We start from the raw sequence: 24,852 nt of genomic DNA, 5'->3' as shown, positions 1-24,852 counted from the left end.
AAAACTCTAGAAACAATGGTGTATAAGTTCAAGGGCATTGACATAACCCATTAGAGTAACAAAAAAAACAATAGTAGCACCCAGCTCATGAATATTAATGAGCGTTGGGCGGGCTTAGTCAAAATGTGATTGCAAGTTGGAGAAACAAAGAGCAGCAATTGTACCAAAAATAAATAAATAAATAAACAAAAATATACTACAGAAAAACATAAAAAACAATGTATTATAAACTCTCTCTCTCTCTCTCTCTCTCTCTCTCTCTCTTTCGATCTCTATAAATATAAATATATATATATATATATATATATATATATATATATATATATATATGTATAATTTATATAAATATTTTCTGATTTATATATTTTAATATTTAAGTTAGTGACAGGAACGTAGTCAAGACGTCCGTGTCTGTGTTCTGGTTCTTATAAGTTTACAGTTCTGGACTGCAGCCATGTTCACATCTTAAACAAGGAAATAAATAAACAAATAAATAAATAATGATTGGAAGCAAAAGCAATCGGCAATTAACCCTGAAACATGGGTTACGTAGTTTAAATCTGGAAGTGTGAACACGTGAATTAGGCTGCAGTTTCGCATGCGTCTGTGTGTGTGTGTGTGTGTGTGTGTGTGTGTGTGTGTGTGTGTGTGTGTGTGTGTGCGCACGCTTGGCAAGCCGCTTATATCTCGAATCTTGGCATGAAATTCATTCTGTGATCCATCATCATCATACACTGATTCAGTCATCTGTGTTAACACGAGTGTGTTTGTGTCTGAGTGTGTGTGGTGTGGTGTAGAAACCCTGTATGTGTGCGTGTGTGTGCGCATCTCCTGTTGCGAGATCACAGAGCAAGAGAACCACCCCTTTTTCTACCTCAAAGTCCATCCCACTTTGATGATGCGATCAAGCCTGCGCCGCATGGAGCCGCCAATTTGGAGTAGCGAGAACGCCGTCGTCTCCCTCCAGACTGGCACATTAAACCTCCCTCCTTTTTTCCCTTCCCATTTCAGCTCAATCCTTCTTTTTTCCTCTGCATGCCACTTTTTTTTCGCTCTGTGTTCTGAGATTGTTGGTTTGTTTTGAAACCGTATCCTGTCGGAGCGTCTGTCGGTGCCATCTGTGGGAAGGAAGACCCTCGTGAAGAGAGTAGGAGAGTGTTAAAGAAGTGGTGAAAAGTGCTTTCTGAAACTCTCGGTCATGTGATTGCGACGTAACCCGGGTATAAATATCTCTCTGCCTTCATGAAAAGGTTGAAGAGGACCCATGTAACTGAAAGTTGGCGCCGCAACTTTTCGTTAGTTGCGCGTTGGACGAGGACCAATCGCTCGCCGCGAAGTTTATTTCGATCTCGGAGCTTCTTGTCGGCACTAATTGCTTCTGCTGCGGCGCTGGCGCTCGGTCAGGTTCGTGTCCTGAACGTTCCGCCTGTTTACTGGGATTTTCATAACGAGAATGAGAAAAAAAACTTTTTCATATTTGGTCTAAATAATGAAGTCAGGTCTAGAGATGCTGAACGTGGTTAGGGGCGGAGCTTATAATCAATTAGATGAAGTACAAAAATACTTTGTTACTCTACTTAGAGTTTTCAGGTATCAGTATTGTTAATCACCATTTATTCTTTCTTCATCATCAGGAAGGTCGAAACAGGAAGCGATGTAGGGAGATGGCAGCTTGGTGTTTAGGACTGGGATCCATAGGCCGTAAATTCAAATTCCAGCCAGGAGAAGCTGCCACTCCTGGACCCCCATGAGCATGGCTCTTAACCCCATAGCTGCTCAGATGTATGAACAAGATATATATAAACAAATCTGGATAAAAGCGTCTGCAAAATGGTGCAATTGTACAAGTAAGAGGACCAGGGCTCAGTTCTTTGGACCACTCCAGGGTGTAGAACAGCAGCTTTACACAAAGCTCAAGTGTGAAACTGCGCTTTAGCCGACGGTCAACAGTCACCCCGAGGACCCAAAAGCACAAAACGTCTACAGGCAACTCTTTAAACTCTTCCTATATCGCAAACAGCATAAAGTTCCTTGAAACATTAAAAGAATTCTGACCTCTGCAGTCTGAACTGGCACTAATCCCAGAGCAAGAGCGAAAGAAAAAAAAAAAGCAGGATGCGGAGAAAGAAAAAGAGAGAGAGAGAGAGAGAGAGATTCATAAATTATTCATGAGCTCATCTGTGAGTGTTGATTATTCATCTACAGTAAGAGCTGTATGATCTGTATAAGGAAAGAGCTGCTCTGCTGGAACGTGACCTCTGACTTCCGCGCTGTGCCTCTACAGCTACAACTCAGAGACTCGGCCCTCGGGACGAGCGGGTAGGAAAAAAAAACAAGAAGAAACTGAGCAGGCGGTTATTTAGGGTTAGACCAAAAAGTGTGCATCTCTTTCTCTCTGCCTGTGTGTTTGTGTGTGTGTGTGTGTTTCTACATATTTTATCTTAATAGTAGCACAATTAAGGTGGGACAAGAGGCACTTCGCTTGACCTCCAATTTCTTTACACAGCACCAAAGGCTACGGAGCTGCACTGCATTGCATTTGTTTACTCTTAAAAAATAAATAAATAAATAAATAAATAAACGAGTCTCCAGAGGCACATACAAAACACAAGTTAGTCTTAATTAAGGTGCACTGCTGCAGAGAAGATCCATTAAAAAGAGTAGGAGGAAAAGAAAAAGCCTGGCGGAATCCAGACTAAAAGTTTGTGTATATAATAACTTCCACTCATCTGGGAAGATGTTCTAGATTTTCCGGAGATTTGTGCTCATTCTGACAACAAAGTCAGGTAGTGATGTAGGAGTGGTAAGGAGGCCTGGGGTGCAGTCAGCGTTCACATTCATCATCTTCAGTGCACGAGATCTTCCCCTCCACTCCCATGTAAAGCAGATCTTCATGGAGCTGGCTTTGTGCACAGGGTTTGCATTGTCATGCTGGAACAGGTTTGGATCTTGTAGGTTAAGGAGAAATGTCATGGTGTCCCGGTACTTTTGACCACATTGTCTATACTTAATAACCAGCATCAGGCCTTTTATAGAAGAATTTAAGTTTTTCCCTCCATCATCATTTGCTTTACTTAACAGAAATAAGGATTGAGTTGAACGGCCAAATGAAGTTTGGAGAACCCGTCACGTGTCTCCTCGTCCTTCTACCAGGAGCCTCTCCAAAATATTATATCAAACGTTTCCCTTTTGTGAATCACCCTGTAGTGTAGCAGATTGAGGGGTATCGTTATACATACGGTCAGATTCAGTGGTACTGATATTTTTCCGAATCTCAAACAGCATTGCATCCTCGAGAAGTCGGGGTTTAGCGCTTTTTGAAACAATTTTAAATAAAATGCCTGCTAAGTTTTAGCAGTATATAAAATAATCTTTTATAATATTATATAAAAATTTAATTGAACAAATCAAATTAATGCAATACACTTTATTATATCGATTCAACTTGAGTAATCGATTCAAATGGCACCAATGCGATTGATTAAATAAAATCAAATAAATCGAAAAACGTATGTTCAGCATACTTTAACAAACGTCTTCATTCCTTCAATCATTGATTCGTTCACTCCCTCGATAGGTGGAATTGTCAGGTTTTTCTTCTTTTAAGAGAAATTCTTAAACTGGACATAAAACGCTGAAGGATCCATAGCGGTAGCGTAGGAGATAACCAGGAAGTGGCAGCGTTTCTTCTTCGTGTTTGCGCAAAAACAAAACGTATTTCCAGTACGCGGTGAGTATTCACAGTGACACTGCGCTAACTCTAGTTTCTTTTCTATACCCATTGTTGTGTATGTTTGCAATTGAAAAAACAAACCAAAAAATAAATAAATAAAAAAAATATCAAAGGATTGCAGACAGAGAGCGCTGTACTGAGAAAGTTCGGTACGGAGTGTGTACCGTTAAACCGCTATCAGATGTTCATTTTCACGTACTACACGTCTGAATGTGAGAGCTGATGATGTCATGGAGAAGTAGTGGCTTTCCTGTTACATTAAAAAACACTCAGACTGCTGCCTGAAGATTGCGGTTCTTACCGAACGAAAAGCTTCTAACACACACACACACACACACACACACACACACACACACACACACACACACACACACACACACGGCTACAGGTGACTGAATGCTGCCACTCAGGTGGCCCAGTAATATCTCTCCAGTGCACGAGCTGCTCTCTTCCTATCTCTCAGTGTTTCATTCCATCTTTCGCTCATTCAAGGTCACCTGAGAGGAAAAAGAAGGTACCCCCCCTCCCCCCCCATTCGTTGCGCTCCAAAGTGAGCGTGGAGAAGCTCCTTAATCTCGCCCCTGCGTTACACTGGCGAGCGTGTATGAGGCTGCAAGACAAGGCGGCGAGAAAATGACTTGTTCATACCTGACTGGCTCTGTAATATAAAATCCAATTTGAGTAGGCAGTGCAGTCGGGTGGGAGGGGTGCGGAAGGGGGCTTTAGGAGAGGAAAGATAAGGGTTTTTCCCCGTCGCCGACGGTCCCATCAGCTCGGCAAACACTAAATAATGAACAATACTGAGGCTGTCCCGCCATGATAAAACACTCCATTACTGGCAGTGCGCAGAATTAATGATAATTATGCCACGTCCTCGACGCTGCTCTTATTGAATTTTTATCTACTTCTGGAGCAAGGCTCTCTGGAGCACTCTTTGCTCCTCCACCCTGCACCCCACCCCTTCAAAAAATAGCAAGAAAACGCTAGATGGGTTTGGAAGTAAATTTCTGTATTTAGCTACAGCACAGTGATGTAAGTAGCAGTGGTGTGATCTCTGAGAGGACATCATACGTAAAAGCTGAACATTAACATTACACAACCCTATCTACACACACACACACACACTTACCGGAGCTTGGGGACAGGCTGGAGAAGAAGCCTTTGAGACAAACCGCGAGCCACTCCATGCTTTCCTGCAGGTTAGCCAGAGCCTTCAGGTCACTGACATCCTGAAGAATCTCGTTCGAAGGAATCAGCTTGTCTCCCAGGTTCCCCGTCAGAACCTCGGATTCCTTCGCAAAAGCCGCCCTGCGGGAAAGAGGACAGAAAAAGGGATCGCAGAAAAGTCCTCTTTAGCAACACCAGTTACAATAACTTTAAGGCTCAGATGATAAATGATCTCCGAGAGACCCGTATCATCTGTACATCCAACGCCACGCATACAAGGGATCCTGTTAGTATCCTCAAAGGCAGTAAACCGAAGAGGAGAGAAAACAGGGGAGAATAAGAAATGAAAAGAGGAGGACGGGGGTTGAGACGAAACATAAGATAAAAATAACAGAAGAAAAGGGAAGAAGAGAAGAGAAAGAAGAAAGGAGAGGAACAAAACAGGAAGATTTTTAAATAAAGGAATGAAATGCAATAAAGGGGAAAAAGTGAGAGAGAAGAAAAACAGGACAGAGAAAAAGTTTGAGAGAGAACATGAAGAGAGAAGAGTACTCTAGAAGAGAAAAGTAACAAGAAAGAGCAGAGCAGGGAATTAAAGGAGAGGAAACTATATAGAAAACAGGAGAGAACATGGTGAAATGAGAAAAGAGGTAAAACAGAGCAAAAGAGGGGAGAGAGAGAAAATACAGGGGTGAATAGAAAAGAATAAATGACAATATGTGAAGAGGATTGAACAGGAAGAGTAAAAAACACAGAAGAGGACCGAATTAAATAGGAAAGAGTAAAGGACACAGAGGAGGACAGGGTTGAACAGGAACAATAAAGGAAAAAACAGGGGACAAGTTTGAATAGGAAAGAGTAAAGGAGACGGAAGAGGACAGAATTGAACAGGAAAGAGTAAAGGACACAGAAGAGGACAGGATTGAATAGGAAAGATTAAAGGACACAGAATAGGACATGATTGAATAGGGAAGAGTGAGGGACACAGAAGAGGACAGGATTGGATAGGAAAGAGTAAAGAACACAGAAGAGGACAGGATTGAATAGGAAAGAGTGAAGGACACAGAGGACAGGATTGAATAGGAAAGAGTAAAGGACACAGAGGACAGGATTGAATAGGAAAGAGTGAAGGACACAGAGGACAGGATTGAATAGGAAAGAGTAAAGGACACAGAGGACAGGATTGAATAGGAAAGAGTGAAGGACACAGAGGACAGGATTGAATAGGGAAGAGTAAAGGACACAGAAGAAGACAGGATTGAACAGGAAGCGTAAAGGAGACAGAAGAGGACAGGATTAAACAGGAGACAATAAAGGACAGAGAGGACAGGATTGAACAGGAAAGAGTAAAGGAGACAGAAGAGGACAGGATTGAATAGAAAAGAGTGAAGGACACAGAGGACAGGATTGAATAGGAAAGAGTAAAGGACACAGAGGACAGGATTGAATAGGAAAGAGTGAAGGACACAGAGGACAGGATTGAATAGGGAAGAGTAAAGGACACAGAAGAATACAGGCTTGAACAGGAAGAGTAAAGGAGACAGAAGAGGACAGGATTAAACAGGAGACAATAAAGGACACAGAGGACAGGATTGAACAGGAAAGAGTAAAGGACACAGGACAGGACCAAAGTAGAGATTAGAGAAAGAGATTAGCGAATAATGGACAGGAAAGAGGACGGGAACAGAGAAAATGGAGGGTAAAAGACCAGAGGAGAGATAAAAAAGAAGAGACACTGTGATGATGATCTCATGCTCCTTTAAACACAGGATGACTGCTTTCATTTTCTTAAATGGAGCACAGCAGATGGACAAAAGTGCAAAGTTTGTCCAGAAAGACACTGCGTGAGGGGGAAACAGCAGGAGGGAAACCGATGGCATGGATATGAGCCTCGGTGTAACCCACAACAGCATGACCTACGCTTTTTTAAACAAAGGACGAGGTCATTTCTCTGTAAATAAAAATCCAGGTGTATTAAATAAAGCTTCATTAATGGGCTCTTTATGTCTGTGAGTTACGCCGTCTCGCTCTCCGTTTTCCTGATGAAACTGTCACCAGGGTTTAAATAATAAAGCCCTTCTGCCCGCTTCCGCTGTTTAGCATCAACAGATGAGACGGATCGGTTTCTTTGTCCACACAGTCAGTTCAATTACTGCATTTACGGTTTCGGGTCTGCAATAGGAGAACGCACGTCTAAAGCAATTCAGATTGAAAAATAAACCTGATGCCCCGAAGTCCCAGCACCACCCACACCCCAACACCACCACCCCCACCCCAAACTCCTCTGTAAGATTTCCGACCAAAGACTTCCACAACAATTACTGCCTGTTCAATATAAGATTTTATTTCAAGGCTTTCTTCTAAATGCCATTGTGTACTGACGGGGGGACGCTTCTGACAATGAAAGCACTCTTTATTATCTCTATTAGTGCCATGGGGGAGGCAATAAAAGGTGCAGAAGGGCGATTAAATATTATACAAATGTCCCCATAAACCCCCAGCTCTGTATTTAGCAATGTATTATTACCTTGCAAATTCTCTGATTGTAACATAAATCGAAATGAGGTCTTTAATGAAGTAAGCGTCTGGATAGGGATCTCAGGATTTTATGATGTCGTTACACTACATGGACGAAATTATCAGGACATTTGACTTTTCCAGCTACATGTGGTTCTTCCCCAAACTTTTGTCTACAATTGTAGATGTCACGTTCCCCGCACTTTCCCATCACTAGTACAGCCAAACCTGTTCCAGCATGACAGTGCCCCTGTGCACAGAGACGGCTCCATGAAGATCTGCTTTAGATGGGCTGGAGTGGAAGATCTCCTCCCTCTATTTCTATCTCAACCCTATTAAACACCTTTGAGATGGATGTGAATGCTATCAGTACCTGAATTTACTTATGCCCTTGTGTTTGAATGATCACAGAACTCCATGCAATCTAGTGGAACATCTGCCCAGAAGAGTGGAGGAAACTGAAACTTACTACCACTTATATTACAGCTACAGTATAAGGTGGAGATTTCTTACAGCCTGGAAAAGAACAAGGAAAAGTCTTATGTCGAGCCATCAATATTCAGTTATTAAGAGAGAGAGAGAGAGAGAGAGAGAGAGAGAGAGAGAGAGAGAGAGAGAGAGAGAGAGAGAAAGCAAGCATGTGATTGAAGTAATGAGACAGACGAGCCTGTTAATGTTTCCTTCTTTTCTGTTCAATCGTTCTTGCTTTCCTTCCTTCCTTCCTTCCTTCCTCTTTCTTTCTTTCTTTCTTCCTTCCTTCCTTCCTTTCTTTCCTTCCTCTTCCTTCCCTCTTCCTTCCTTCCCTTTTCTTTCTTTCTTTCTTTCTTTCTCTTTCTTTCTTTCTTTCTTTCTCCTTTCTTCCTTCCTTCCTTCCTTCCTTCCTTCCTTTCTTTCCTTCCTTCCTTCTTTCTTTCTTCCTTCCTTCCTTCCTTCCTTCCTTCCTTCACAGTTTTTTCTGCATGTTATTCCAGTCAAGTTCTGGCCTACAACTGCTTATTTGTGCATTAATAATAATAATAATAATAATAATAATAATAATAATCATCTTTCGGTTTCTCTCATTGGGGGTCGCCACCATTGGAATATCATCCAATAATAATAATTTAAATAAACATCTGTCCACCAATCAGAACCAAGTATTTAGTAGTGCTGTGATATAAAGATAAAAAAATGATAAATGATATTAGTGGGTTAATACACCTGGCGTCTCTTATAAACTGGATCATGGAGTGCAGGAGTCTAAAACACCATGAGCAGCAGGTTGCACATTAATGACGAGTATAAATCCGTATCTGAAATCTCATCTGACCCAGAAACACTATGATTTGGAGAGTACATGATTGTGATCATGTATTCGACACAGGAAGTGCACGTGTATACACGGGGGGAAACGGTAACGTGAGGATTCCAAAAGCCGCAATTTATGGCGAAGCGCCAAAAGAAGTGAAGTGAAGACGTGTCTGACTATTGTCTCGTCTCGTGATGGAGTTGAAAGCAGACAAGACAAACCTTTACAGCCTCTCCATGTGGACAGCGAGGCACTCATTATGGAAATTCACGCAGTTTTCCATTATTTGCTGTTTGAAAAATGCAGAAATCTGCCTGACTGTCACCTCGCCGCGGTTTATGTCACCTGCGTGGGCTGCATATGTTTATGCAAATGTCGGAGTAGCTACTGTATTTGAATAGATTTACATCTCAGGAGCTGATTATTGAAATACACAATATGTTGTTCGAGCACCTTGTGCTGTACACACAGTGCTGTTTTCCCCTCGTGGATATTTCACTCAGTGGCCTTTATAACTTTAGGGCAGAGTCGACTTCGCTGTTGGGCGATGAAGCTGGTTAGAGAGAGAAGAGACAGGTGGTGTGGTGATTTGTTCAGATTTCTCTGAACAAAGTTCTCAATAAGGGGAGAACAAATAAGCTAAAAGAAAAATAACCTGAAATACAGAGGAAACTGTGAGGGCCACATCATTTTCCTTTCTATCAAATATTCCATATTCATTGCTATTGAAATCAAAACATTTACTTCCTTATGCATATGCAAAAGGGTGGATCTAACAAATAATTAGGCTACATTAATAACTAGAGATCTAACTAGAGATATATATAATATATATGTAAAATAGTGCTCTCTGTGCAGCACACAGTTTCACGTGTAAAAGCAAACAGCACAGCAGCAGTAAGTGTTTCACCTTTAGAGGCCGCTCTCGCAAGGATAGCGGACCAAAACCCGGAAAAACTATCTGTATGGATTTTTGCAGAAAGTATCAATAATCAATAATCAGTGCCTCAACCTCTATTAATAAATAAGGGACATTTTAATTCAAAAGCCAACCGTTATTATCAAATACACATACAGTGCCCTCACAATTATTGGCACCCCTGTTTAAGATGTGGTCGTGGACTTCTAAAAATTCTCCTTTTTTTTAAAACAACATAGAACCCAAATGCAAAAAAAGAGAAAAATCCAACCTTTTATTTAAGTACATTACTTCGGTGGTAAAAAAATCACACATTTAGAAAAGAAAAAAAAAAACTTGAAATCATGTGTGCCACAATTATTGGCACCCCTGATGTTAATACTTTGTACAACCTCCTTTTGCCAACAAGACAGCACTTAATCTCCTCCTATAACATTTCACAAGATTGGAGAACACAGAGAGAGGATTTTGACCATTCTTCTTTGCACAATCTTTCTAGATCATCCAGTGTCCTGGGTCCTCTCTTATGCACTCTTCTCTTTAGCTCGCCCCACAGGTTTTCGATTGGGTTGAGGTCTGGGGACTGAGATGGCCATGGGAGGACCTTGAGTTTGTGACTGCTGAACCACTTTTGTGTAGATTTTGCCACATGTTTTGGATCATTATCCTGCTGAAAGACCCAATGACGACCCATCTTCAGCTTTCTGGCAGAGGCCATCAGGTTTTTATTTAAAATATCCTGGTACTTCAAAGCGTTCATAATGCCATGCACCCTAACAAGGTTCCCAGGGCCTTTGGAAGAGAAACAGGCCCACAGCATCACAGATCCTCCACCATACTTCACGGTGGGCATGAGGTGCTTTTCGGCATACTCATCTTTTGTTTTACGCCAGACCCACTTAGAGTGTTTGTTGCCAAAAAGCTCAATCTTAGTCTCATCTGACCAAAGCACACGATCCCAGTTGAAGTCCCAGTACCGCTTAGCAAACTCCAGACGTTTACGTTTGTGAGTGTTAGTGAGAAAAGGCTTTTTCCTTGCATGCCTCCCAAACAGCTTGTTGGCATGTAGAGAGCGTCTGATGGTTGTTTTGGAGACTCTGTGACCCCAAGATGCCACTCTTTGATGCAATTCTGTGACGGTGAGCTTGGGAAATTTTTTTACTTCTCTTACCATCCTCCTCACTGTGCGTTGTGGCAAGATAAACTGTAGATACCGGCAAGTTAAGGCGAGTGGCTATTTTCTTGTAGCCATTGCCTGACTTATGAAGGTCGACACACATCTGCCTTACTTGAATGGTGTGTTCTCTTGTCTTTGCCATGTTGACAAATGGGTAAGAGAATTAGGCCTCTGTGTCACGTCATATTTATACCCCAGGGAAACAGGAAATCATGAATTACTAATTAAAAGTCCCTAGATACCCTGACCAACCTTAGCAACTACAGAAAAATATATATAAAAAAAAAAAAAAAATTTAATTTTTCAGAGGAATTGTTAGGGGTGCCAATAATTGTGGGACACATGATTTCAAGTTTTTTTTTTTTTAAATGTATGATTTTTTTTTACCACCAAAGTTATGTACTTAAATGAAAGGTTGGATTTTTCTCTTTTTTTGCATTTGGGTTCTATGTTGTTTAAAAAAAAAGGAGAATTTTTAGAAGTCCACGACCACATCTTAAACAGGGGTGCCAATAATTGTGGAGGGCACTGTATGATACGAGCAAAAAACGGATTTAAAATTTCAAAATATGTCTCTGCCATTGTTCAGAGTGCTGTTCTATAGGTGGGCGGAGCCGTATTTGCGCCACGGTGTAGTTTTGGTAATACCTGTTCTACATGTTTAAACACAGATGTAGTGAAGATGAAGAACTTGGTAAATTGGTGATCTTCCAGATGATAAGCCTGAAGTTGATGCTTCAAGAGATGATCTGTTTGAGCTCCGTGCGCACCAGAGTTTCCATTAGTTGGGAAATGTGGTAAGATTTGTTCGAATCTAAACGTGTCTGATGTAATGTTGGGGCGGGGGGGTGGGGGACAGAGACCACAAAGCAGACATACACCATATGGGCAAAAGTATAGGGACACCTGACTTTTACAGCCAGATGTGGTTATTCCCCAAACTGTTAGCACGAAGTTGTTGTACAGGACGTATCTGAATGCGGGACAATTTAATTTTCCCTTCTTAAACCTGTTCCAGCATGGCAATGCACAAAGCCAGCTCCATAACGATATGCTTTATATGGGCTGAGTGGCCCGTGATAAAGTTCTGAACTCAACCCCGTTGAAGACTTAACTAAGTAAGTTTGCTCTCTGGTTGATTTTAAAGGTTGGATGTGGACTTATTTATGGGATGATGATAAAGATAGATAATGGATAATTACAGTAAGTAAACGGTTAAACATTTTGTTACTGTACAAGTCTGTGTGTGTGTGTGTGTGTGTGTGCTGGTGTTTTTCTCACCGTGTAAAATCCTCCTCGTCCTCTCTTTTCGGACGCAGCTGTCTGGGTTGAGTCATGTTGGCCCAATTGGGAAGTGACTGCAGCAGGCGGCTGATGTCCTCGTCTTTGGCCCAGGAGGCGCTGATGGTCAGCTTATCATCAACCTGCACTATACTCCTGCAAAACACACACACACACACAGTTTACATATATGTACTCTATATATATATATAGAGTACATAATGAAAGTAAGTGCACCCTTCACATTTCACCAACCATTTTAGTATATTCTCAAGGGACAATACTATAGAAATTAAACTTGGATATATTTTAGATTAGTCAATGTGCATGTGTCATTATTGTCCAAATAACTGGACATAATCCTCCTGAACATGGAATTCACCAGAGCTGCACAGGTTGTTGCTGGGATCCTCTTCCCCTCCTCCATAATGACATCACAGAGCTGCTGAATGTTAGACACATGGTGCTTCTCCACCTTCTGCTTGCGGCCCACATCTGCTCAACAGGGTTCACATCTTGGCCACTTCACCTTCAGCTACTTCATCAAGCCAGTTGTCATCTTGGCGGTGTGTTTGGGGTCGTTATTATGTTGGAAAACTGCTGTTCGGAATAGTTTCTAAATGGAGGGCGTCATGTTCTGCTTCAGAATGTCATAGTACATGTTGGAATCCTTGTTTCCCTCAATGAACCGCAGCTCCACAGTACCAGCAGCTCTAATGCAGCCCCAGACCATGATGTTACCACCACCAACACTTGACTATATGCAAGACACAATGTTCCTCATGTTCCAATGTTCCTGAACTAAACAAGTTTATTTTAGTCTCATCAGACCACAGGACATGGTTCCAGTAATTCATGTTCTTGTACAGGTCGTCTTCAGCAAACTGTTTGAGGGTTTTCTTGCGAGCAGCTTCAGCAGAGGCTCCTTCTGGGACGACGGCCTGCAGTGTGTGGCGTACGGTCTGAGCACTGACAAGTGAACCTTCAGCTTCTGCAACCTCTAAAGCAATGCTGCAGCACTTATGCGTCGGTTTTTTGATGCAGCTTCTGCACCTGACGCACAACAAGAGGACTCGACTTCTTTGATGGACCCTTGCGAGGTCTGTTCTGAGTGGAACCCTCCTTGTAAAACCTCTGTATGACCCTGACCAATGTACTGTAACTTAGCTTTAGGGTGATACTGATCTTCTTACAGCCTCAGCATCTTTGTGGAGAGCAACAATTTTAATAGTCAAATCCTCAGAGAGTCTTTACCATGAGGTGCCATGTTGAACATCCCGTGATCAGTATGAGAGAATTGTACTTAAAGCACCAAATTTTAATACAAGATGCACAAATTAATATGACCCAAACCTGTTTCAGCATGAAAATGCCCCTGTGCACAAAGCCAGCTCCATGAAGATATGATTCACATTGGTTGGAAGATCTGGAAAGTCTCCTGCTACAGAGCTCTGACCTCAACCCTATTTAACATCAATGTAAACACTTACTGCACCTCCAGGCCTTCTCACCTCAGCTACATCACTACCTGACTTGACTAACACCCTTGTATCTAGTGGAATGTCTTTCCAGAAGAGAGGTGCTTAGTATACAAGCAAATGAGGACTACATGTGGAATGGGATGTTCAAGAAGCATATGTTCAGGCTTCAGCAATTTTTTGTCCATATAGCACAGAAATGGCAGTGGTCCTCATACACAGCCTTGTTGCACTACTGCAAAATTACCTGATTCACCAATCAAAGGATAATTACATTGTACCTGCTTTCAGAAGGAAGAAATCTCACAGGAAAGAAATAAATACTTGTCCATTATTCCCAAAGAGGTGGCTTTTTATATTGATCACATTAGAAGTCAAGAAAAAAGTCAAGCATGCAGCTGTGCTCTTGAACATCCTGACCTCCTAAGCTTTACAACACAAGCAGTGCGATTCAATTTCATTGAACCATTAAGAATTGATATAAAGTCATTCAAGATTAAAATAGTTACAAGCTACGTGTTGTGCCTAAGGAACACCAGGAGCAGTCAGAAAGACTTGTAGGAAACGTGGGCATGTCCTTCAACATTCTAACAGGAGGTAAACAGAGATGCTACAAATCAAAGTAATGAATGTGTGTATTACTGTGTGTTATTAATGCATTACCTGTACGCAGTGTTACAGATCTCCTTGTACTCTTTGAGCTTGTCACAGACCATCTCCAGGAACTGGTTCGAGTAAGCGCTGAGGTCCCGCATGAGACTCATCAGATCCTGGATGGACTTCTCTACGATCACAGTGCTCTGGAAACACACACACACACACACACACACACACACACACACACACACACACACACACACACACACAGTTAGCTATGCTGGCTAACCTCATCCTGAATTTTGTCAAATTCAGCACCAGGGCACCAGGGTACTGCGCATGTTTAAAATGCCGAAACAATTTACGGCAGTTTCAAATATATATATTACTGTTGGCCCGATCCGATCCTTATTGAAAACAGGTCTTTACTAGTGATTCTCTGGAACAAAAAAGCCAAAAAAATATATTTAAATATAATTTTTTTTTAATTTGCAATATTTTGATTAATTTAATATAATTGATCAATTAAAAGGCTTAAAATTAATAAAATAAATATTTTAGTCCCCATTTGGGTATATAAGTCTTCTTCTTCTTTTTTTGGCTGCTACCATTAGGAGGCGCCACAGCGGATCATCCGTCTCCATACCCCCCTGTCCTCTACATCTTCCTCTTTCACACCAACTACCTGCATGTTTTCCCTCACCAGATCAATAAACCTCCTCCTTGGTCTTCCTCTTTTCCTCCTTCCTGGTGTCTCCATCCTCAGCATTCTCCTACTGATATACCCCATGTCCCTCCTCTGCACATGTCCAAACCATCTCGATCAAACCTCCCTCACCTTGTCTCCAAAACGTCCTACATGCACTTTCCCTCTAATAAACTAATTTCTAATCCTGTCCATCGTCATCACTCCCAACGAAAACCTCAACATCTTCAGCTCTGCTACCTCCAGCTCCACCTCCTGTCTTTTACTCAATGCCACTGTCTCTAAACCATACAACATCTCAGGTCTATTTGGGTATATAAGTGCTTGTAAAAAGAATAAATAAATAAATAAAAATAAAAAAATTATATATACAGTGGAACCCGTTATGTCGATGTCCTAGGGGGTCGACAAAAAGCATCGAGATAACCGATGATCGAGATAAACGAAAATCAAAATGGCGGCAATATATTAACATGCTTGAAATTTCTTAATGTACATTATGTGCGTTAATAAATGAGAATGTGCATGCACGTGTTTTTGGAGGTTTTTTTTACACAACAGTGTTGCCGCGATTTGTTTGATGAAGGCATGCTATAAAAATACATACAGTACATGTTTATCTGTCAGGAATCCACCTGCCACGCCCCTTGGCCCCTTCAGCGTGTCAGGTGCTTTCTCGGCCGCTTTCTCTGAAGCTCCCGGCTTCAATTGCGCACATATGGTGCTCGTTTATCATCATCACCAGCTCCTATTTAAACTTCCACACTCTCACTGTCCGTTATTGTTGGTATATGTTGGTTCACGGCGGTTGTTGTTATCGCGCATGCGTATCCCGGTACGTGTCTTCCCACCGGCACTCTCTCAACGGCTGCTCTTTTCTTCCCAAAGCGCATCGCGATTCCCCGATCCTGCGGTGTTCATTCTATGATTTTGGATGGTCATCACACGTTCCGCGCCGCCAAGCGCGGCTTTCGCCTCCCGTTCATCGCATAACATTTAACAACAAAAGGCATATGTGCACTAACTAACAGCAGAGATTCACCAGTATACAGTACAACACCTGTAGCATCTGTAAGGCTTGATTTTTCCGCCACTTCCGCGAGTTCTTCTGCGGCTGCACCGAGATAACCGACGTCAAATTTTTCCCCCCTTGTGCTCGAGATATTAGGGTTCGGCGACATAAAAAAAGTCGACATAATCGATAAAAAATGCTAAGACAAAGCGAGAATTTGGCGGTTCCACTTTAAAACGTCGACTTAATAGGGTTGTCGAGGTAACTGAGGCGAGATAATATATATATATATATATATATATATATATATATATATATATATATATATATATATATATATATACAAACACACACATTATATATATATATATAAATAAAACACGTTATTAATTTATTTATTCAATTTATCCATAAATTAATTCATTACTTTCATCTTTTATTTATTCTTTTACTCATTCACACAGAAATTCTTAAAGCGGTACATTGAACACAAAATATTTCATACTGCTAGACTGTCGGAAAACTTCGCTGATGACAGGAAGTGGCAGCAGTTAGAGTTTTCGCACATGCGTAATACAAACGGTGTTGACTGCTCAAATAATCACAAAAACAGAACTGTTCAGGAGGCAGACAACATTTTATCGCAATTTACTGTAAATCTTCATACAATCCATCATCAGCGAGTTAGACAGGGTTGCTAACGGCTCCACAGTGTATGAGAGAGTAAAGTCCTACAGAAACAGGAGACCCTTAGATATGTTTGAGCTGCTTTCCAGATATTAACAAGCTCAGTGGGGTTCTTTATAGCGCACTCTCTATAGGAGACGTTTGGCAAAGTTCACACAACCTCAAGAGAATCTGCTGCTTTCTCCAGGCTGAGTATGTTAAGAAAGAAATAGCCATGACCTGGATTTGAATAGTGCTTGGTATAGACTTTTCCAACTGTTTTAAGGATAAACACTAGAACATTTTTTTTTTTTTTTTTAGTGACCATGTTACACATAAACAGCACTTATATCGTTAATAAACCAACCAAGCAGGAGCACGAATGCAAAAAGCAAAAAAAAAAACCTGTAAAAGCCATGGCCTAGCCTACCCAGGAGTCTTAAAGAATAGTGATCAGAATGGGGTAGTGTACTGTTAAGTCGTCCCCCATGTATCGCAGTACGTACGAAAAAGGAATTTCCACGATAAATAGACGCGGTACTGGAGCGTAGCCTATGCATAGTTTCTCTGCTTGTTTATTGGTTGGGGTGTCCTGTGACATCACAAAAGGGGCCGAGTTAAAGATACACGTTACTGCATTCTTTATTTTCATTGGCTAAATCTGGTGACGTGTCTTCAGCTTTTTTGACGTAAGAGGATACTACAACCAATAATCAAGCGGAAACCTTACGATTTCTTGTAATGCTACTTATTGTTTATGATGAACTGAAATCGGGGCCATTCGCAAAACGAAATAGTTATGTGCCAAATTTAAAATGGCGATAAAGTGGGACTTTTAACCACGATAAATACGTTAAATACGTTAATAATATAACAAGTATCTGTAAATAATTTCGCAAAGCAGAGCAATTTACACTACCGTAATCTATCAACAATACGGTAAATGTACGAGGTGGTATCGAAAAAAGTTTTTAAAAAGTTGCCAGATTTGCCCAGTTTGACACAGAACTTCACATTTGATCAATGTTCTAACTTGCTGTCCATGATAAAATAGCAGACGTGGTAACGCACATGGTCAAATTAGCTCCCGTTGTACACAGGACAATGTCTTTTGGCACACTGACTTATGAAGGTTGGTGCTCCCTGTGACTGTGCTTGCAGCTTAATGCTGCCATCTGTTGGTGTGTTCTAACTTGTCTCAATCTTTTGATACCACTTGTATGTATGTGGTTTGCGAGTTCAGATCATAGGTACAGGATCTGGATAAGATTCTCCACTGAAGCGAGGTCAAGGCTTCGGAGGTGTGTATGACTACAGGGAATCCATGTAGGACCATTATATCACTGACTTCAGAATGCCTGATAAATCCTACATCGCAGAACCTTTCAAGCGTAATTGCCCCAAAACAGCTCAGGAGGTATTGATTATGTTTGGTATTGCAATCAATGCATCGGCAGAAGGCTTTGGCGAAATCGAGCCAGAGGTGTCATTTCCAGCTGTTAGAAATAGGAGCTCTATGGATGACCGCTCAGTCGTTTTTTTCCATAGCCGGGGTTCTGCCTGTCAGTTACCAGGTACTCAGCATGCGAACGTTTTGTGAACTTTGTAAAATGGAATACAATCAGGCTTCGCTTTCGGATAAAAACGGTCGACGAGCGCACAAGGACAAGCATGGTGCTGGACAAAATGCAGCGTGGCAGATCCATTCATCTTCACGTCTGTCAATCGAGTCCATTCTACATCCAACCTTTCTGTCTTCTGTCCCTGATAAATCTTCGCTGTTGGAGCATCATCGAGTACAGTTTTGGCACAGAGTAATGGATTACAGCCAAGACAGAAGTGTCACATGTGGAGAAATGACACATAGCTGGCTGAACACTGAGGGGCGTTCGAGTCAAACCAGGACTTTTAATGTTACAGGTATATAAATGGATGCTAGCGTGGCGTTACTACACGTAGTACTAAGTGTTGCAAGACAGTCAAGAGACCGTTAATCAAGATTGCAGACGATAGCCTTATTACAGTTTGAAATGCAGTATGAAATTAGTTTATTTTATAAAAATCAAACGTCCTGGTTTGAGTTGAACGCCCCTTGCCTAAATGGCACTTGAAACCAAGTCACAAAGAACAGTTTGTGAGAGTTGGGGTGTCCAAAACGGGACACCGTGGAACACCCCAGCCAGCAGGGGGAAGCAGCGGCCTTAGCAAGGTCATTTACAATCTGTTCTACATATAAAAGCGCCCTGCCAGGAGGGAAAGAGGGAGGAGGTGGGTTAATGATCCGTGACTGCAGCTGAACACGGGGTTTTGTGTCAGTCCGTGAAAGAGCTCGACGCAACTGTGTGGCCTCGCTGGAACAACTCAATCATCTCGACCGCACGTGTGTTTGTGGACGAGCGGGGACATATCTTAACTCCAAATAATCAAGAAGAAGGGTGCTTTGTCAGCTTGATCAGCATTGTTTAATAAATTCCCCACTCTCTCTCTCTCTCTCTCTCTATCTCTTTTTTTTTCTTTCTGGAGCCAACGAAAGCCAGAAGCGCAATTATACCTGTAACAAATGCTTGGGTGCTCTGCGTCTAATTCTGCTCATTTAACACAGCCATTCGTCTTAGCTCAGGAAATCATTAAAAAGTAATCAAGCCAGAGAGAAGGTGGAAGAAGGAAGAGGCTAGGAAGATAAAAAAAAAAGGCAACAAACAGCCACAGGAATGGAAAAGGCAAACCGTCCCCGTCCCCGTTTGTCTTGCGGCATGGAAATATTTCCATCATATTTAAAACGGCATGCTGATGCCTGAGAGGAAGAGGCGCTCTCGCTTGCTTTTCTCCCGACATGTCGGGTTGATCTTCAAACGTAATCAGCACTTAAAAGCGACTTCACGAAGACATTAGTATTGATTTACGCGACGATGCCCAGTTGTGCTCTCGTCTTATACGTATTAACGCCTCTTCCCCTGCCTGAGTCAATTTGTTTGTGAGCACAAATCATCCGAGATGATCTGGAAATCTGAACTCTACATCGAAAGTCTCGCTTCGTCCCTCCGACTTTACCGCTCGAGGGGATCCGATTTGACGTGTAAAAAAATCATGTTAATCGAACGTATAGCTACTACACAACTGTTACGCGTCGCCACAGAACCACGCCAAATATCTGCCGAAATCTCGACGTGTTTTGAAACTTTGATTTTTGCAGTCTTTGTTGATACGGAGGAAAAAAGAACAGCTGGGGAGGAACGTCCCATTTTTTATAGCTCACAGGTTTCCATAAATGAATAAAAAGTACGGCATTTGGTCCCTAATGAATTAAAAATTATATTCAATGGCATATTATGTGAATAAAAAATAAAAATAAACACTTCAAAGCAAAATGTTATGAGAAAATAATATACCAATATAATAATCAGGGCCGTTGCGAGGGCTTTAAATAGCCACGGAATGAACCAGGTGTTCGTCTTCGATATGACACATCGAGGTCAGGGCTTGTTCCTTTTGCAAAATAGATGTCAGTGAACACAGAGCAGAGTGGCACATGGTCCCTGGAAAGTTAGAAACCAGGTTTGTGTGTGTGTATGTGTGTGTGTTTGTCCTCTGTAATGGGTCAGGGGCTTTCCCATTAATCCAACCCTGACCCTGGAGCTTGGAGGTTTCAGAGTATTTAACCCAAATGTGCTGCTCGCTCACGCCGACACACACACACACACTGCACACGTTGGCTGAAACCAGTGAAGCAGGACGCACTCGCACACCCGTCTCACCGGGGTAAAGGAGTGTGACGCAGACGGAGAATGGCATCATGACGGTCCATTCATCATTGTCAGAGTAGCTGTGTGCCTACAAGACCCCGTAACCCGGCGTGATGGCAAAATGTGTGTGTGTGTCTGCGTGTGCGCGTCAAGACCTGCCATTTCAGCCACAGCGTCCAATCAACATTACCACGACACGTGTGTGTGTGTATGTGTGTGTGTGTGAATGCACTAAAGAAATCAGTAACAATTTTGACATGCTGTCACTGTTCGAGAGAAAACGCAATGCCCAAAAACACATCTGGAAAAATAGACATTTATGTAAGGAGTTTCCACTGTCAGAACTCTGTCACTGTGTCTGTCAATGATCAGTGATGAAAGGCTTTTGATTCGTGACAGATGCAGAGAGAGAATATGTATAATGTGTATGTGTAGATATTTGTCTAGACCCTATGCTGAAACATCAGTAAGACAACACTCTCTACAGCAGTATTGTATTTGCTACATTAGTTCATTTAACGACCATACTGCTTTTGTAATTGGTTTATTTATAGTGATGTCACAGCGACTCTTTAGCTCCGCCCACGACACGCCTCCGAAAGCTCGGCTGTTTCCGGAGAGAAGCGTGAGGCTTTTATACATCGGATCAAACTAAAGACTCTTCACAGATATGGATGATGTAATACTACTTTATAGGTACTGACATGAATGAATGAATGAATGAATACCTTTGGACCAATCGGAACGAAGAATTCGGTATTGATGGCGTATGAGGTGACACCTCTTTGGTTTTACACCTGCATTAGTTCCACTGCTCGACCAATCAGAATTGGAGCTACACTTTCCCACTCCATAAAACTGACAAACACACTCAATTAACCTTTTTTCAGAAATAGAGCATCATTTAGCTATAATAATTCACTCTGTATCTCTGTGTGTGTGTGTGTGTGTGTGTGTGTGTGCGTGCGTGCATGTGTGAAAGAGAGAACATCTTCCCTGGAAACACCTGAGGTGCGAATCCCATTTCTGGAGCATGCAAATCTCTCAAGAGCAGGATTACTCATGTCCTAATGGGTGTAATTTCACTAAGGGAACGCTCCACTCCATTTGGGTGCCGTCTCTCTGCTGGACAGACGATTACTAAACGAATGCAAATGATCCCCGGCATCCATCACATCCTCGTGTGTGTGTGTGTGTGTGTGTGTGTGTGTGTGTGTGTGTGTGTGTGAGACACTGAAGTGCCAGGTGTGAGAGCTATGTGACGTGCAAATTAAGCATCAGTAGCAGAATTAATGGGTGTGTAGGTGTGCTTTTAGAACTGAGTAATGAGAGTCGTGGCAGGGTCTCTTATCTGCCCTCCACTCCCCCACCCCCCCCACAGGTTCACAGGTAAAGAGATCTACAACCAACTCCAACTCCTGGCTCCATCACTCCTCCTCCAAACTTCTACCAACTCTGAGACCTCAGGAATATTGCTGTTATATCAATGTAAAAGCATGAACCCAAACCAGTTCCAGCATGATGATGCCCCTGTGCACAAAGCCATCTCCGTGAAGATCTGCTTTACATGGGTTGGAGTGGAAGATCTCCTGCTATAGAGGTCTGACCTTAACCCTATTGATCACCTTTGGGATGAACACCTGAATAGCTGAATGAGCACAAATCTCCACAAAATCTATCTTTCCAGAAGAGTGGAGGTTTGTATAACAGCAAAATGTGTGAAATTAAACGCGCAATCGGGTGTCCACAAACTTTTGCCCATACGTTGTACGCTCCATAAAAAAGGTCCTTATGGAGCGAATGGTGTAGAAAAGAAAACGCAAAGCAGTGATGCACACGTTGATTTGCTCGTCCCGTGTCCTGAATGACTTCGCTAAAACATCTCGCTAATCCCGTCCCAGCATGAGCGTTCAGCACGGGCAACGCTCCAACACACCTCTGTCCCTCGCTCTGATCCCTGTTCCTTTGCTTTGCCAACACTTTTTACTCCGCAGGCACAGATTAGCTCTTTCCCCATCTCTCGCTATCTCGTTCCACGAAGGACCTTTTTCAGGTTACCTGAAAGAACCGTGGTGCTCACACCTCGGGCGTCACAGCAGTACCTGCTGCGGATAGATTAGAGGGAGAGTAACGATTACGCTGTGGCTTAATATAAAATATACCAACTTTACACAAAAATGCTGCAATAATTATAAAGCATGCTGAACTTCTTGGAGCTTCCTAAACATCTACTTGAATGGAAATCACTACAGAGACACTGCAAGTGGAACGTTCATGGAACCAAAGCTGATACACCCTGAACACTTACACAAATGATAATGAAGGTAACCGAGAAGCCAGATGTCACTTGAAAAGAGTTGCAGGACGAATTGAGAGCACCAGGAATTATGGACACAAGACAATAGGAAATGATCCGCAAAACATCCGGGTTTGTTCCTTTACCTCATAGATGCACATCTAAAAGCATTTAAACAAATCAGATCTGAAACGGGGTTTCTCCAACTTTTAACAAGTCAGACTTCAGACTTACGAAGAACTTTTAAAGACCAATAAGAATGAAAATGAAGACCTCGTTCACACATGCATTTGTTGTTAGCAAGTGACATTAACCGAAGACTAAATTAAAAATGATAAATTCAAGCCAAGTATCGCTAAACTTGCGCTTCCTCACAGCTGAAAAATAAAACTAGTTTTACGTCTGATCTACAATCCGAGAGAGAGATTCGTTCAAATAACAGAAAGCTGTTTGGCTGCTGCACATTGGTCTCATTTGTAGTTGTAATACAGGAAAAAAGGTGCTGCAGGAGCAGTTTAATGAGCGTTAAAAGGTAGTGTTGCCTGGACATCAGCTAAATTAAGACCTGTTTAAAATTTAAACAGCGAATTTAAGACTCAAGGCGGAAAATTTCAACTTTTAGACTACACACTCTGTTGAAAACCTGGTCTGGAACTGTGGGAGTGGTTTGGTGAAGCATGGCAGTGGGAGCCTCATTATATGGAGCTGCTTCTGAAGGACCTGTGGCTTTACATGTCAATGGAAAGGTTTTAAATAACTGAATCCGGGGAGAAGATTTGCACTCTGACAGAACAACCGAGGCAAAAACAAAACAAAAAAAAAACACCTCAAGCATCTTCTAGCTTGAATCCTGTCAAAAAACTAAGGAGGCCGCCGTTGCAAACGTTGTGGAGATTTCAAGATGTTTTGCCGGCAGGCATGGGCCAAAAGTGAACCAGGAAAAATGGTGCGAGAATAGATAATTACTTCTCGCTGTAGATGTTTTGAAGCAGTAATTGCCGACAGCGGCTTTGCGGTACAAACGATGTTAATTTGTGGTGTCGAAATACTTACTGCGTCGCATAAATGACAAACACCGATGCTTTTTTCCGAAAGCGTGCAAACAGTGAGTCAGGAATAACTTTCTAATCAATCCACTGCGCCGACATTTTCAAGAAGGTCTTTTAAGCGAAGGTTGCCTCCAGACAGATCGTATGTTTATCCGTGTGTGGATACTGAAGTCATGACAGTAGCCGGATCGCTGCTGCCCTAATCAGAGGGGAGACAATGCTCTTTTAGGCCGTATTGTTCTGTGATTGGCTGTCTCGCTGCTCGTTAATAAAGCCCCACGCTGTGTATTTGTGCCACAATTGAGCGACTCGCTCCTAATGGAGCTGCGCCTGTTGGGAGCCAATCAGCGGGTGTCTCCGACTCACACACACAAAAATATACACGTCAGCCGAGCAGCACATGCCTAGGCAGAGAAGGAAAGGTCAGTCTCATTAGTTTATCTTCAGGTTTGTGTGTGTGACTGACTGAGATTGAGAGAGTGAATACAGAGGGATTAAAAAGGTCAGGTTCGTTAGCGAGGCGACGACGCGGAGTCCGCGTCAGCACTTCTTGACTTGACTTCTGCGGTAACTTTAGCTGCAGTTGCATGACGGTCTCGATCACCTCTGAAAACACGCTCGGCGCAAATAGCCAAACCATTGCCAGGTTGCCCTCACGCCATATTCACACAAGCGCAGATGCTCCAACTGCTTAAGTGTGAAAATTTCCAAAGTATGATGGTCCATAGACCAAAAACATCCCACCGGCTGCTGGTGATTTTTCTTTCGTAAGGATTAATTTTATTATCATTTATGCTCCTGATACTACAACAGGTGTATTCACATAACTACAGGACGTGGATCTGGTACATCCTGGATGTAGGCAACCGTACTTTTCAGCCATGTAGTTTCAAATAGCATATGAGATGGTATCAAAAAGTTTCGAGTCTAGCTCGGTCAGATCCGGTCCGAATGTCCCCTCTCGGACGCCTTAAAACCTGTTAGAAGAAACTCGCTATTGACTGTCTGACCCTTGGGCACGATTTGTCGACGCACAATGCTGTGAATGTCGAAAAAGATGATGAGCATGGAACTTGGTTGAGCTCGGACCTGCCTCTACTTTTTCGGTCATGGTGATGATCGAGATGAGCAGCTGGTCTCCTCCAATGTATTGACTGTTGCTTTGTCTCAGGGTCATACTCGTACACCCAAGTTTAGTCACCGGTAACGATCCTCCACATGAA

General features: G+C 42.2%; 1 protein-coding gene across 2 annotated transcripts in view; it reads right to left on the bottom strand.

Annotated features, from left to right (window-relative positions):
* The window catches only part of exoc4 (exocyst complex component 4), a 142,254-nt gene that overhangs the window by 14,950 nt on the left and 102,452 nt on the right, over positions 1-24,852 (bottom strand). For both annotated transcript variants that reach the window (XM_046872785.1, XM_046872786.1), the window contains exons 12-14: positions 14,224-14,360; positions 12,083-12,238; positions 4,863-5,041 (exon numbers count right to left, since the gene is read on the bottom strand). In XM_046872785.1, the coding sequence (XP_046728741.1) occupies positions 4,863-5,041; positions 12,083-12,238; positions 14,224-14,360 (472 nt within the window). The remainder of the gene's footprint in view (positions 1-4,862; positions 5,042-12,082; positions 12,239-14,223; positions 14,361-24,852) is intronic.

This window comes from Silurus meridionalis, chromosome 18, assembly GCF_014805685.1.
Source record: "Silurus meridionalis isolate SWU-2019-XX chromosome 18, ASM1480568v1, whole genome shotgun sequence".
NCBI lineage: Eukaryota > Metazoa > Chordata > Actinopteri > Siluriformes > Siluridae > Silurus > Silurus meridionalis.
Note: the sequence above shows the minus strand (reverse complement) of the source record. Positions and strands in the feature narration are given on the sequence as shown.